Below are 13,958 nucleotides of genomic sequence, written 5' to 3' on the forward strand. Positions count from 1 at the left end.
CGCATGGATAAAAACAATGAACGCAGGCGCTTACAACGCGCTTCTGAAACAGCAGAATCGAAGTACTCACTGCTCCAAAACGAAAGAGCTCCTATTTGAGACGACTTAGTAACAGAGGTGTTTGGTCAAGCGATCTCATTAGACCACATACCACTTTTAACGCACCGGGCTATATTATGTCCAAATAATATTGACGTTGATCAGATAAATAACCAAGTGATTGCACTGCTACCTGGAGAAAGCCGCCTCTGTCTAAGTACAGTAATCCCTCGCTATATCGCGCTTTGCCTTTCGCGGCTTCACTCCATCGCGGATTTTATATGTAAGCATATTTAAATATATATCGCGGATTTTTTGCTGGTTCGCGGGTTTCTGCGGACAATGGATCTTTTAATTTCTTGTACATGCTTCCTCAGTTGGTCTGCCCAGTTGATTTCATACAAGGGACGCTATTGGCAGATGGCTGAGAAGCTACCCAACTTACTTTTCTCCCTCTCTTGCACTGAGTTTCTTTGATCCTGACGTAGGGGGATTGAGCAGGGGGGCTGTTCGCAAACCTAGACGATACGGACGCTCGTCTAAAAATGCTGAAAGATTATCTTCACGTTGCTACCTTCTGTGCAAGCTGCTTCCTGAAGTGACATGCTGCACGGTGCTTCGCATACTTAAAAGCTCAAAGGGCACGTATTGATTTTTCACTGTTTGTTTTTATCTCTCTCTCTCTCTCTCTCTCTGCTCCTGACGGAGGGGGTGTGAGCTGCCGCCTTCAACAGCTTTGTGCCGCGGTGCTTCGCATACTTAAAAGCCAAACAGCCCTATTGATTTGTTTGCTTATGTCTTTCTCTCTCTCTCTCTGACATGCTCTGCTCCTGACTCACACTCCTTTGAAGAGGAAGATATGTTTGCATTCTTTTAATTGTGAGACGGCACTGTCATCTCTGTCTTGTCATGGAGCACAGTTTAAACTTTTGAAAAAGAGACAAATGTTTGTTTGCAGTGTTTGAATAACGTTCCTGTCTCTCTACAACCTCCTGTGTTTCTGCACAAATCTGTGACCCAAGCATGACAATATAAAAATAACCATATAAACATATGGTTTCTACTTCGCGGGTGGCTCTGGAACACAACCCCCGTGATGGAGGAGGGATTACTGTACTGACAATTTGGATTCTGAAGACGAAACTGAACATCTTAATTTCCCATTAGAATATTTAAACACTATTAACCCGGCCGGATTACCACAACACAATCTTAACCTTAAAGTGTGGACAATAGTCATGCTATTAAGAAACCTTAATACTAAACAAGGTGTATGCAACCGGACATGGTTAGTCGTGAACACCATGACAGACAATGTTATTGAAGCAAAAGTACTTACGGGATCGCATACTAACAATACTGTTTTGATTCCCAGAATTGACCTTACAAGTTCTGACCTGGAATTACCGTTTAAACTTAAACGCCGCCAATTTCCCATTAAGGCTGCATTTGCCATGACAATCAACAAATCCCAAGGACAGACCATGGACAAAGTGGGCATTTACCTCTCTGAACCTGTATTTGCACATGGACAACTTTATATGGCCTATTCAAGAGTTCGGTGTTCATGTGACGTTAAAGTTAAGGTTGTAAGTTCTCCATACCAAGGACAACTCATTCAAGGACAAGACACCATCTTTACTACAAATGTTGTATATAAAGATATATTGCATTAACTATCTGTAATCTACCATTTCATTACTTCTTTAGTTCCTATGTACTTCATTTACACCTTTACACTCAAATATATTTCATACATATATATGCAGCAACTCAAGGACAATATCTGCTTAAATAACATGACGATTAGAATTCTATTTTAATTTAAATATGTTAATAAATATAAATACAGATATATGTATTTAATTAAATCCATAACCTCCCAAAACACTCCCACCCTCCATCGTGTGTCATCCCTCCAACGATTGTATGGAACACAGAGTGATTGACATTCATTCAATTGCGATTCGTTAGAGAATCGGGGATTTACTGGTTTTCAATAACAAAATAGGCTACCTGTGTGAAGGGATCAGAGATGGATACACTGTTAACAGAAACAACTGCATTCCAAGTGTGCTTAAGGGAGTCATTATTCCACTGCTTCCTTTTAAAAACAGGGTAGTTTCCTGTGGTTGATGAGAGGACTTGCTAAATCACGTTTACACATGAAGGTGCAATTGGTTGAGCCAATTTTCTAATTGACACTTCACAGGACTTAATTAAGGCACCTGTGCCCAAGATAATATAAAAGGAGACTTAGTTAGTTGGAAGAGAAAGGCAAAATTGAGAGTGTGAGCCAGCGTGGTGGTGAGGAAGCAGGCGGTCAGTGGCCCCACAAGGAAACTTGAGAAATGGTGTCCCAGGGGTGTGTCACTCCTTTTGAACATTCTGGGGCATCAGGTGCAATTCAGGGATCCCTCCAGCCCTCCTAGACTGACGGATGAGTGGCAGGATCACGTAGGTACACCTTCATGCATTCTAGTGGATGCCGTTGGATGGTGGTCAAGACAAAAGCTGGAGAGCTGGACCATGGCTGTTGGCATCTCACCCCGGCTGTAAGACCTGAAGGGTGAGCTTGGGAGATGGAGGATGAAAGACACGCTAGACTGCCAGGAAAAACAAGAAAAGGAAAACCAATGTCTGCATGGTTTTATTGTTGGATTTAAATGTTTGAATGAACCATATTTCTGGTTTGACTGCCCATGATTACATTGATTTTACTCAGTACTATTTATTCATTAATTCAGCTTACAGTGCACTTTATTTGCACTTAGAACTAGGTAATTAAAAGCACTGTGAACACTGTTTGCACCAGTTCATCCATGTCTATGATGAAGAAGAAATGCCAGCTGAGGTCAAGCCGGGCATCAAACTAGAGTGAGATTAGTCAGTAGTGATCCTTTTGACATGGTTTGTGACATTAGATTCATGCAGGTCTGCAACAGATAGAAAAGCAAAGCCAATTATTTTGTCAGCAGACAACACAATACATTTAATTTATTTTTGAAGTGAACTGTTGCTGAACCAAACCAGAAAACAATGGAGAATGTGATCACACTTTCAGTTATGGCTTTGTAGAATTGTACTAGAATGGGCTGGCAAATACTTTTTACACCAACTAAAGAAATTAAATATGTTCACTTTTTAGTGATGGAAGTGATTTAAATTTCCCAACTGAGAGTTTTGAGATAGTTGTGCCCAACAATTTGAAGGATTCCACCATATTGACAGTAGAATCATTACTTTCTAGAAGAGGTTGTACCAAATGTTTGCAAAAGTCAATTACCATTTCCACTGTCTTGGTGGTTTTGAGTACCAGGTTATTGGTAGCGCACTAAGACAAAAGACAAGTCACCTTCTTTCTATATGCAGTTTCATTTCCATTATCAAGTAGTCCAATGATGGTGGTGTCATCTGTGAACTTAATTATTTTTTTACTGCAGGTTCAGTGGACCTACAGTCATTGGTGTACAGAGAATAGAGTGGGGGAATGTTCACAGCCATGAGGGGCACCTAAGCTGGCACAGAGGACACTGCATAGAGAGTGGCCTTTGTTTAGGCCAGCACTCAGGACATCTGAGTTTGGATTAGCTAGCTGGTTATAAGTATTACTTATTTGTCCACATTTAATATTAGAGCAGTCTTTGATAATTATTACAGTATATGGAGAATAGAAATGTACCAACACAGTCACTCTTTTTGGATTGCCCTTGAAATGTTATAAAGCATTCACTCATGGGATACAAGTGGGAGTCTCCATTTGTGCAGGTGACCGCAGTCTTTTTATTTATAAATTGTCATGCGTTTGCTACTTTCAGACTGCCACTCCTGGTATTTTATGGCATATATATTTGAGGCCATCCCATAACATGCAAGGATCTCCCTATTTTCTATATTGTAGTCAGCCGTCACCTGCGTACCTAGGTCATAATAAACCTTTCTGCGTCTCACAGGAGAGGAATGGAGTTAATTTATGTGCCCAGTCCTACTTTAGCCATCTATGTCTTTAAGCAGTCCACTCAAATATGCTTCAGTGTCATCTGTTTTTGAAGAGGTACAAGTATCTGCAACAGACCAAGTGATCTTTCGGTCTGTATACTGACTTCTGACAATCTTCTTGCCTACTCCTCTGCAAAGTTGGTTTGCTGGCTGGCTACCCGTAATTGTAGATGTTGTACAGTTTCAGCCAACTGTTTTACCACAGTCCTGCATTCCTGCTGTTCTGTCTTCTTCTAGCAATGATCCTTTTAACTATGCTACTGCAAAAACACACAGGATAAGAGGAAAAGTGTTGAGGCTCTGTCTAAACACCCTGTTTAATGTCCAAAATCAAAAATGAAAGTATGATGTTAATAGTGGCGAAACTTCTCATTTTCAATGTGTTATGTCAGCATACTGATGAGGATTGGAGAGACAAGTGGGAGACATACATCTAGATAGAAAAGGCAAAACCATGAGATCAAAAATACGTATGTCGAAGTCAGAATGAGAGACAAAATAAATTATGATAAAATAACATGATCGAAACCAGAAGGAAGGTTTAATCAAAGAGAGTTCATACCATGCACTTTGGAAAATAGGTTTGTTATCCACAGCAAAGGATAAGAAAATGACCTGTTTGACAATCTTTAAGCCTTTCAAAGATCAAAGCCTCAGAGGACATGTTCCTAATACCAGCAGAAACAATCACAGTAATCATAATCTTGGATGAATCACATCAGAATAGAACATAAAACTTCAAATAAAAGGAGAAATCAAAGTAAAGGTCAGTCTTAATCAACAACTCCAAAAGCTCCAAACTGAGTATCAGATCTCCAGAGAAGACAGAAAAGATAAGAATAAAATCCAATTCAGAAGACAATGAAGCTATGATTGCGCCAAAAGTGATGTCATTAATCTTCTGGCTGATTCTGTTCCATTATAGGAGAAAACGGAAACCATGTTAATAATGGTGCATCACACTTTTTGTTCCAGCTGAGACAATTTAAACTATTACCCATAAGAAACTCTCATGTATGACAGCTGACATTTAAATATTTCATTTTCATTGCTTAGAATCATCACAAAATGCTGGTCTTTCTTTGTTTTTGTAGTGCTAATTATTTATTCATTTATTTATTCATTTAATCCTATTACCTTAAAAAAGATCTTCATTAAACAGGTGAACATTTGTTTCCATCCATCGTGTATCAAAACGTTACACATTTGGCACCTCTGATTTGTTCATTTGTAAGGGGGCTGCATGAGTTGACCCAAGTAATAAACCTCCTGTAAACTAATGCAATTAATTTTGACTCTGATAATGTCTATTTCTACACAGGAAAAATCATTATTGAGGGGAAAGAGAGATAGAATCTCTGGGATAAAGAAGGAATTTGACAAGCTAAATGACATTTTGATGTCCAAAGGGCTAACTAAGTGTTCTGTATAAATAAAGAAATCTTATCCATTAAAGAACAGCTTTATAAATAGAAAATATAAATGATTTATAAGTTTTCCCCTTGTTTAACTAATCTTCCATCATTTATCTATTTTATGGTAATTGTTAGGTGCCATTCACAAAATGCTGCTCCTTTTTTTAGCTTTGGCATTGTTATGTATGAACAGTAAATATGTATGCATGTTTGTATTTGAATATGTATTTATTTATTCCAAATGTGTTTTAAAAGTGACTTCATTAAACTAGGTGAACGCTTACATCACATTCATCCTGCATCAAAAATGTACATATTTAGCTCCCCTCTGCTGCTTATTTATGAGGATGTTTCATTAACTTTTCCTAAAGATAAACATGTGGTGTGCTACGTAATACACTTATTCACTATTTAAAGCAACATCTTATATGTACATAAACTTAATAATAACTCAGAAAGCGGTTTTCGTAAGAGCAGTTTAACCTAATTCTTGATACATCCATTTTTAATAATTTGTATTAATAATTTTTGAGCAACAGTAGAAGTATTGGCTTGTAGCTCACACTATGGAACTGAAGTAAAGGAACAGATTAATAAAGGCAGCCTGTTTTTGTCCTTCAAAATCACAATTTTATTATTTGACCTTTCCTCTTAAACACAGGTGGAGTGGTTACTGAGTGATATAAAGGATGCAACCTATGGAACTGAAAAAGCATTGGACAAGCTGAATGACAGTTTACTTTCAAAATTTGTAAGTGTTAGCAAAACAAATCTTTATTGCCAAAAAATATAACTTTTCTATTTACAGCTTGAAACTCAAATGTTGTTTGTTTTCTATTGTGCTTTTCTTTCCTGCACTCAACCTAGGCAGAGTGTCCCATCTATTTTCCAAGTTAATAGACTTACCTCCATAAATTAAAGATACTTTCTCACATTAAGGTTTATGGGGAAAGCCAGTATTTCAAGTCTAGATACCAAGTTTAACTTACCTTTGCGTGTGTTTTTTTTCAGTAACCTAGAAGGAATGATGTAATAAATTAATTTCTTTGTTTAGAACATGAGGAGTTGTCTTTCTGTGTCTTGATGCCTCCAACCCAACACTACAGAACTAATACCATAGCGCACATTAAGGCCTTGGCATTAATAGGAAGGAAGCCTGATTTCCCTTTCCCTTTAATGCACTGCACTTGACAATTTAAAGTCTACAGAATAACATTTTCCCACACATATAACCAACATGCATATTACTCTACAATAACTCATTTTCATTATAATAAAAAAAAACTACAAATCTGAGCGTCGGTGTTCTACTGAAGAATGATCTGGACAGGAGTCAGTTCCATTTAATGCTCTTAAACTTGTAAAGAACTAACAGTAAGGACAGCTCAGAGATAATATAGCATAAGTCACATTTTACAGTATGATGGAACATAGAATTACTGACATGCAGTAATTCTTCAATAATTTATGAAGACAATATATGTAATTGTTCAAAGTTTATTCGTATCCAAAAAAGTAGAATATTCACTTAATAAGTTACCTGTGCTTTCCTTAGTCATTGTGGCTCTTGACCAGATTCTAGATGGCAGGGTAATGTTCTTTTAGCTTTTCCCGAGCTCAAATTCCATAAACTAACAACATAAATACTTATCTCTGCTTATAGGAAAGCTGACACGCCTTTAATTAGCACTCACATTACAAGGAACAGCAGGACCTCAATGTCCAAGCATAGCGACATTCCAATTACTTAAATGCTAGTCTCATTTTAAATTTGAGTTTTTCTGGTCCAGTCAATCAGTGACTTTTACAGCTGGACTCACTCTAGCATTTAAGTAATTAGACTTGTAATAATTGGCCACAATATCTTCCATACAACATACGGATATTGTTCACACAATATATAACTTTTGGTCTCAAAATACCATATAAGAGATAGAGATAGCTTAAGAAGACAAAAAAAAAATGCTTTCCTCAACATGCTTCTTTAAATTTGAAGGTGAATTCCTGAAAGCAGAGATTTCTTTAGGTGTTGGCAGGCACTGAAGGCAGTGCATTGTATCTGACTCCCATTTGCATTTTACAGATCTGAATGAAGTGTTTAAATATGATTGTGAGAGAAATACAGTACATATTCAATTTCCTTGTCTCAGCAGTGAGCAGGAAGTAGCGTGGGAACGGCCTGCCAAGCCATGCAAGGGACGCTACAGTGCTTTTATTTGGAACTAGCAAAATACCGGCGCTTCGCAGCGGAGAAGTAGTGTGTTAAAGAGATTATGTAAACATATATATACATATATATATACATATCTACATATACATATATATACATATACACATACATATATATACACATATCAACATATATATACACATACATATACACACATGCATACACACACACACATACATATATACATATACACATACAAACATAGTGCGTTGTAACATGGGCTGTGATTGTTACATGGGAGGGAAACGACAAATCACAGCTTCCCGCTTTCTAATCGGGCCTGTGATTGGTGCTTTGACTGATGCCCAGATCCCACAGTATCTCCCCTTAGGAGAGGCTTTAGGCAAGTGTAATTGAATAGCGGTGCTGCAAGTTTAGCTTTACACCTGTTTTTAAGGCTTATTGACTGAAAGGGGCTTTCATGAAAAAAGTTAAAGCTTTGCTACAGGATACACCCTCCACAAGTTAAGTAAGTAAAAATAAAGGTATATATTTCTGTTTTATTTCAACCTTTTAAGTTTGTATGCGGGCAGAATGGTGGCCCAGTGAAAGGTGCCAGTTAGGAGACCCGGGTTCACTTCCCTGCGTGGAGTTTGAATGTTCCCCCCTGTGTCTGTCTGGGTTTCCTCCGGGTACTCCGGTTTCCTCCCACAGTCCAAAGACATGCAGGTTAGGTGCATTGGCGATTCTAAATTGTCCCTGGTGTGTGGGTGTGTGTGGGTGTATGTGCCCTGCGGTGGGCTGGCACCTTGCCCGGGGTTTGTTTCCTGCCTTGTGCCCTGTGTTGGCAGGGATTGGCTCCTGTATTTAGGATATAGCGGGTTGGATAATGGATGGATGGACATTTGTATGCATAGCCCCATTTGCCCGTTTTAGTTTTATTTCTTTCTTCAGTAATATTTCAGCAAACCCGGAGCTTGTCAGTTCAAATCCTGGTACTGACACCACTGTGTGACCCTAAGGAAGTCACTTCACCTGCCTGTGCTGCAAAAAACAAAAGTAATGTAACAAATTGTACCTCAGATGTTGCAAGTTGCTGGAATAAAGCCATAAGTCAAATAGAAAAATATGTATTATACACATAAGAACTATTCATTTATTTTCAGTTAAGTCATCTGCAGCAAACCTTTATAAATGAGGGTTTCTCCTTTTTAGATAGTGCAAACTGTTTCTTCTTCATTGAGGTTTTCTCTTGGAGAGCTTTTTTCATTTCATTGAAAATTAAAGCAGCAGCTGCCAAAATATGTAGCTTTCTTATTAATTTTTCAACATTGTGTAAAATAACTTTATAAAGTAACATAAAAGGTTTAAATGCTGGTTATCCTTTTACAATAAAATATTACTAAAGAGATACAAAAAAAGTAAAACGCATTTGTTGTTTTTCTTTAAGGAGATTAAATATTACTGAAGAAAGAAAAAAAAAAACTAAAACAGCCAAATGGGGCTATGCATATGAACTTAAAAGGTTTAAATAAAACAGAAATATATATTTTATTTTTACTTGCTTAACTTGTGGAGGGTGTATCCTGTAGCAAAGCCCTAACTTTTTTCGTGAAAGCCCGTTTCAGTCAATAAGTCTTAAAAACAGGTGTAAAGATATTGACAATAAGCTACGCAAACCCACCAAGACATGGAATCGTTTAAATCAAGGCGCGAGTCGAAAAACACCTTCCCATACTATTAGTTAACGATTAACACATTTCTATATGTATTGTAAGCATACAATACAACTAATAATATGTTGCGCTTATTTATCTGGTGTACCGACATTTTTGCGCGTTTAACGGCTGAAATCCAACGTGGTTTGTGCCCTTCAGAATGAAAACAGTTTGCATTTACCTTTTTAATAAAAGGCGAGCTTTTAAGCCTGAGAAATCACCCCGTAAATGCACACGTTTAATTGCACATGTGTTAATATGTATGCTTACACACTGTTTCTTCTTCATTGAGGTTTTCTCTAGCATGTAGATTGGGGTAATTACATTCACGGCATTCCTAGCCTGAATCACAATCTGATTGTATGGGTGGTTACCTACCAGGTAACGCTTATGGTTGGCCAGCAAGTCAGCTAACATCAGCCACGGTGCCTTCAGTTGTGAGAAGCAGATCATAGAATGGTTGAAAATAGTTTACTGTCAAATAATGCAAAGAGTACGTGACACATGTTTCACCCTAATTCTTGGCTCATCAGGCGTACACACTCACTGCACTCGCTTACGGGAATCGAACCTCGGACGTCAGCGCTAGAGGGGCTTCGCAGCGGTAAAGTATTGCTTTTAAATTTTAATTAAGAAGAAAAGAAAACCTTTTTAAATTGAGGGAAAATATACTAATAACAATTTGTTAAGGATCTGTTTTTTTGTGAAGCTGCCTTTACACAGCCTGTCCACTATTTTATAAACGAACGCCATATAAGGCCATCCTTTCTCCTTCGCAGTCAGTTCACGTGATTATGTGTAAGGCGTGATGACGCGATACGCAAACCCCGCCTCCCACGGCCAGCGAGCTGCAGTCCATTACTGTATATGGACAAAAAAGAGGTTCCAGTTATGACCATTACGCTTTGAATTTCGAAATGAAACCTGCCTAACTTTTGTAAGTAAGCTGTAAGGAATGAGCCTGCCAAATTTCAGCCTTCCACCTACACGGGAAGTTGGAGAATTAGTGATGAGTGAGTGAGTGAGTGAGTGAGTGAGTGAGTGAGTGAGTGAGTGAGTGAGTGAGTGAGTGAGTGAGTGAGTGAGTGAGTGAGTGAGTGAGTGAGTGAGTGAGGGCTTTGCCTTTTATTAGTATAGATGATATACAGCATTCTGTTGACTGCGTCTGAGCAATGCTGAGCTATGTATAACTTAAGTTAACAACACATCTGATAGTTTTCTTAAATGAATTTATATTAGTTTGGTCTGCGTAATGAGTAACGAGTACTAACTGCAAAATGTACCTGGGTAAAAGTATGCTAATTCAACCTAAAAATATAGTGGGGTAAAAATTAAACAAACTTAAATAATGTAACAAATAGCTGTACTTTGTTATTTTACACCTCTGCCAGTAACTTATTTAAAACAGGTGAACATTTATACCCATTTATCCATACTGTATGAAACATTTACATGTGTAGAAGCTCTCTACTGCTTACTCATGTGTGTTTTGCTCAGGTTTTTGCAAGTGTGAAAGAAACAGCTGGACACACAACAAAGGTTTGGGGCAGCCACCCATGTAGTTTCCCGAGCTGCAAAAGGCTTTAACATTGAGTACAATGTGTACTGGTTAGAGTCCAACACAGAACTGTTTAAGAATGGAGGATGAGGAGTTTTTATAGCTGGATCACAGGAAGTGACGCCCTCGGGACCCGGACAGGAAGGATTTCTCGTGTTTGGTCTGTGGAGAGAAAAGAAAGAGGCTCAGTGCACCCCACCGCCCCCTGGCCTGGTGTGGAATTGTCATTTCCTGGTCCCTTTGGTTGACTCCCAAGAGAACGTGTGTGACACAAGTGACAAACTTTTTGTATGTTGATATACTTTCACGCTTCTCAATATGTTATTTTCACACTATACAGTATTTATAACCCAGTAATAGTTATGGATTTATTTGAATTTGTTCCTGGTAAAAGCTGATTGTGTGACGGCAGGGGGTGTCACAGAGCCCCACACACGAGTACATCAACACAGCATCTGTTTCAAACAAAGGGAGATTATTATTCAAAATACTTTGTGCAAAGCCAATAAGCAAGTTGTTTTCTCTTAATCTCTCTCTCACCACCATACTGCCCTCCTCCAGTCGACTGTTGCCTTCCTTCCTCCCAGCTCCAGCTCACATGGACAAGGCAGTGCAGTCCCTTTTATTGAGGATCCAGGAGTACTTCTTGTGCCCATGGGATATTGCCCATTGGAAGCACTTGTGGGTCATACAGACGTCCCGAATAACAGGGAGTGCATCTCCCTGTAACTCCCTTTTGTTGCACCCAGGAACCCCAGCAGAGCTGAGCTTCCAGACTAGAATTCCCAGCATTCCCTGCTAGTTTCCTACCAGGTACCGATATGCAGGGCCCTTGATATCTAACATCCTGCATGAACAAACATCCCCCAGAGACAGTCCTCCCCTGTCCTTCCCTTTTGGCTGGGATGTCCGTCCATCCACTTGGGGAGCCTTTTTCGGGTAAGACATCTTTTTTATCTCTCGACCAGGATGTCTGTCTGCCCACTTGGGGTCTCCCATCCAGGTAAGGAACCTTCCCTTCTCCTGGCCAGAATGCCCATCAACTTGTGTGCTACTTACAATTGATAATTCAAATCATAACAGAATGGTAACCTCATTTTGGAATATGGAGTTTTCTATTAGCCCAGAAGGAAAAAATATGTTCATTTTCTGTTTTGAACATCGGCTGTCTTTGTGTTTTCAAATGTCTCTAGAATGTACTACTGAACTGATGTAAATGCACATATTAATAGGACGGCACCTTGTTTTCGCTTCTTATTCTGCAAAATTACATTTTGTAATGTTTTTCATCTAACCTTTTCTATTTCCACACAGCACAATTTAAGGGATAAAGTCTCTGCAGTCACTGAAGAACTAAACAAGCTGAATGTCATTCAGATTTCAGAACAAGTAAGTGTTCTTTATTATTAAAGACACATTAAGTAAGAATTGCTTTAGAAGTGTTCTCATTACATGACTTATCTGCTGTGTAAAAATACAGAGAAAAATAGGTGGCATACCATGTTTAATGTCCTACAGTTTTTTTTTTCCATTGCTAAGACAGATTCTGCAATAATTAAGTTGCTTTCTCAAAACTCTTCATATAGTCTGCAATACCAACACACAGCCTGACCAAACAGTTAAGCTCTCCTCCAAAATGAACTACAACACCAAAAAAGTAGCACGTTATGTCCTTCTGGAAGAACACTACATCATACACAAAACAAAAGGCCTGCAAAACACTAACAACAGACAGCATTACCTAAAATGTAACATGGATCATCATAAAAGTATCGTCTGTAAAGTAATTAACATTATTTGTCGCAAATATTGTATTACAAAACAGAACAAGTTTGTACTCTAAAAGTGTTCAGGAATGAACAAAGCACGCAGCACTATATGTTTATATGTTTATTCCTGTCTGTGGTCTACTGTAAGTACAGAGTATTTATTCCTAATCATACAAAAAATATATACCCAACACAAAATGTAGCGTTGAAGAAAATACCATAGAAGTAAAATATACTGTGCATATATATATATGTATGTATATATACACACACACACCCACACACACTCTTGCAGTTGGTCCACAACTATAATAATACCACGCTGTAATGCTAATCCATCCTCTCCCCTGGATTGGGCCACAAGTTCTCATCAACATCACATCTGATATCCTCTCTGGCAATACATCTAAAGTTGTATCTCTTCACATGCCTGATCCATCCTTGGCATTGCTCTGGAGAAAAATCTTGGCATCCAGCATTCATTGCATCCAGTAATGACATCTAATCATGTGGCCGGTGGTCATAAACCTTCCACTTTAATGCAGAAAAGAATTCCTCAATGGGGTTCAGGAAGGAGGATGGTGGCAGAAACAATGAGGACATCCTTGGGTGTGCTGCAAACCATTCTTTGACTGCAGTGGAGTGGTGGAAAGCAACGTTATTCCATACCACAATAAATACCTGTAATAACACATTTGTACTTGGTCTTGATATTAATTTAGCAAATTGTCATATTTCAGTTTTGAATGTCTTATTAGCAGTTTTGGTGACAGTATGTAGGCATGTGCAAAATGGCCTCTGAAAATGTAATGTTGTGATGTTGATGGATTTTGAGTGAGACAGGAATCCATGAATTTTGAAGCATATAGTCACTGAATGCATTTTGTATGAAAGCAAAGAGAAATGCTTAACAGTTTGGCCCACATAAGCTGATGTTGTGGTGACTGCATGAAGAGTTTTGAGAAAGCGACTTCAGTATTGCAGAATCTGTCTTAGCAATTGAAAAAATCTGTAAATAAAAAATGAAATTCAGGTTTAAATAATGACAACTTTTGTCATTCTCGATGCTCCTAAATTGCCAAAATAATCCTGTAGCGTTTGAGCTCTGTCCTCTTCCAAAGTAGTTTCAACAAAGAATGGCAACTTTTCCTGCTAATTTTCCAACATTCCAGAGAAAATAGAAACCATGTTAATAAAGGTGCATTGCTGTTTTTCTGCTAAATCCCCACCTCCACCTCAGAGACAACCGGAACCATTTCCCCTGAGACATTCCCCAGGCTCATGGTATGA

At 38.4% G+C, this 13,958-nt stretch overlaps 1 protein-coding gene across 1 annotated transcript in view; it reads left to right on the top strand.

The window, feature by feature from the left end:
• The window catches only part of LOC114644562 (uncharacterized), a 337,895-nt gene that overhangs the window by 228,473 nt on the left and 95,464 nt on the right, over positions 1–13,958 (top strand). The window contains exons 29-30 of the mRNA XM_051934772.1: positions 6,115–6,204; positions 12,214–12,288. Coding sequence (XP_051790732.1) covers positions 6,115–6,204; positions 12,214–12,288 — 165 coding nt within the window. The remainder of the gene's footprint in view (positions 1–6,114; positions 6,205–12,213; positions 12,289–13,958) is intronic.

Source organism: Erpetoichthys calabaricus, chromosome 12, assembly GCF_900747795.2.
Source record: "Erpetoichthys calabaricus chromosome 12, fErpCal1.3, whole genome shotgun sequence".
In the NCBI taxonomy this organism is placed as follows: domain Eukaryota; kingdom Metazoa; phylum Chordata; class Cladistia; order Polypteriformes; family Polypteridae; genus Erpetoichthys; species Erpetoichthys calabaricus.